General features: G+C 45.3%; 1 protein-coding gene across 4 annotated transcripts in view; it reads right to left on the reverse strand.

The window, feature by feature from the left end:
• cwc22 (CWC22 spliceosome associated protein homolog) overlaps positions 1-709 on the reverse strand; it is an 11,888-nt gene that overhangs the window by 5,060 nt on the left and 6,119 nt on the right. For all 4 annotated transcript variants that reach the window (XM_020609322.1, XM_020609321.1, XM_020609319.1 and 1 more), the window contains 3 exons: positions 404-610; positions 211-273; positions 27-119 (listed from right to left, as the gene is read on the reverse strand). In XM_020609322.1, the coding sequence (XP_020464978.1) occupies positions 27-119; positions 211-273; positions 404-610 (363 nt within the window). The remainder of the gene's footprint in view (positions 1-26; positions 120-210; positions 274-403; positions 611-709) is intronic.

Consider the following 709-nt stretch of genomic DNA (forward strand, 5'->3'; position numbering starts at 1 on the left):
TCAGCAGGTCGACCAGTCTATCTCACCTTCACTTCCCTCCTCGTTCTCATCTTCGTCTTCATCTTCTTCACTACTGCCTTCTTCCTCCCCTGAATTGCTGCTGCCCTCATCCAAGATATCTGACAGAAGGAGGTGACAGCTGATTAATTAAACTGTGAACGAGGTGACAAACGACTGGACAATTAGTGTGATGTTTGTTTGCATTCTCACCTCTTTTAATGGTTTTGTATTTCTCCTCGTTCTCCAAGAAGTTTGGGTCCATCTTAAACACATCTGAGTGAAAACACACACACACACACACACACACATATTAGGGCTACACATTACATACACACAGCACTTATTTCTGCAGAGAGATACAGAGCCAGTATATCCCCCTGGCTCCCCCTTTTGTAGGTCTTACTGAGGATATCCTCAGGGTTGTACTCGTCGTCCAGTGGCAGCATGTGGGTGAACTGGTCGTCCTCATCCACCAGGTCGAGGCCCTCTGGAATCACTGGATGATCTTTGAAACCATCCTTCCTGATGGCAAACATCACCTCAATCATGTACTGGACCCTCTTATCAATAGATGACTCGTGGAGGACGTTTCTAAGACGCTCAAATATGGCTGAAAAGAGACAGGCATGAATTGAAGGAACTCTTCCAAACAACTACAGTGGTGTGAAAAAGAGTTTGCCCCCTCACTGATTTCTTATCTTTTTGCATA

This window comes from Monopterus albus, unplaced genomic scaffold (genome assembly GCF_001952655.1).
Source record: "Monopterus albus unplaced genomic scaffold, M_albus_1.0 scaffold99.1, whole genome shotgun sequence".
Lineage (NCBI taxonomy): Eukaryota > Metazoa > Chordata > Actinopteri > Synbranchiformes > Synbranchidae > Monopterus > Monopterus albus.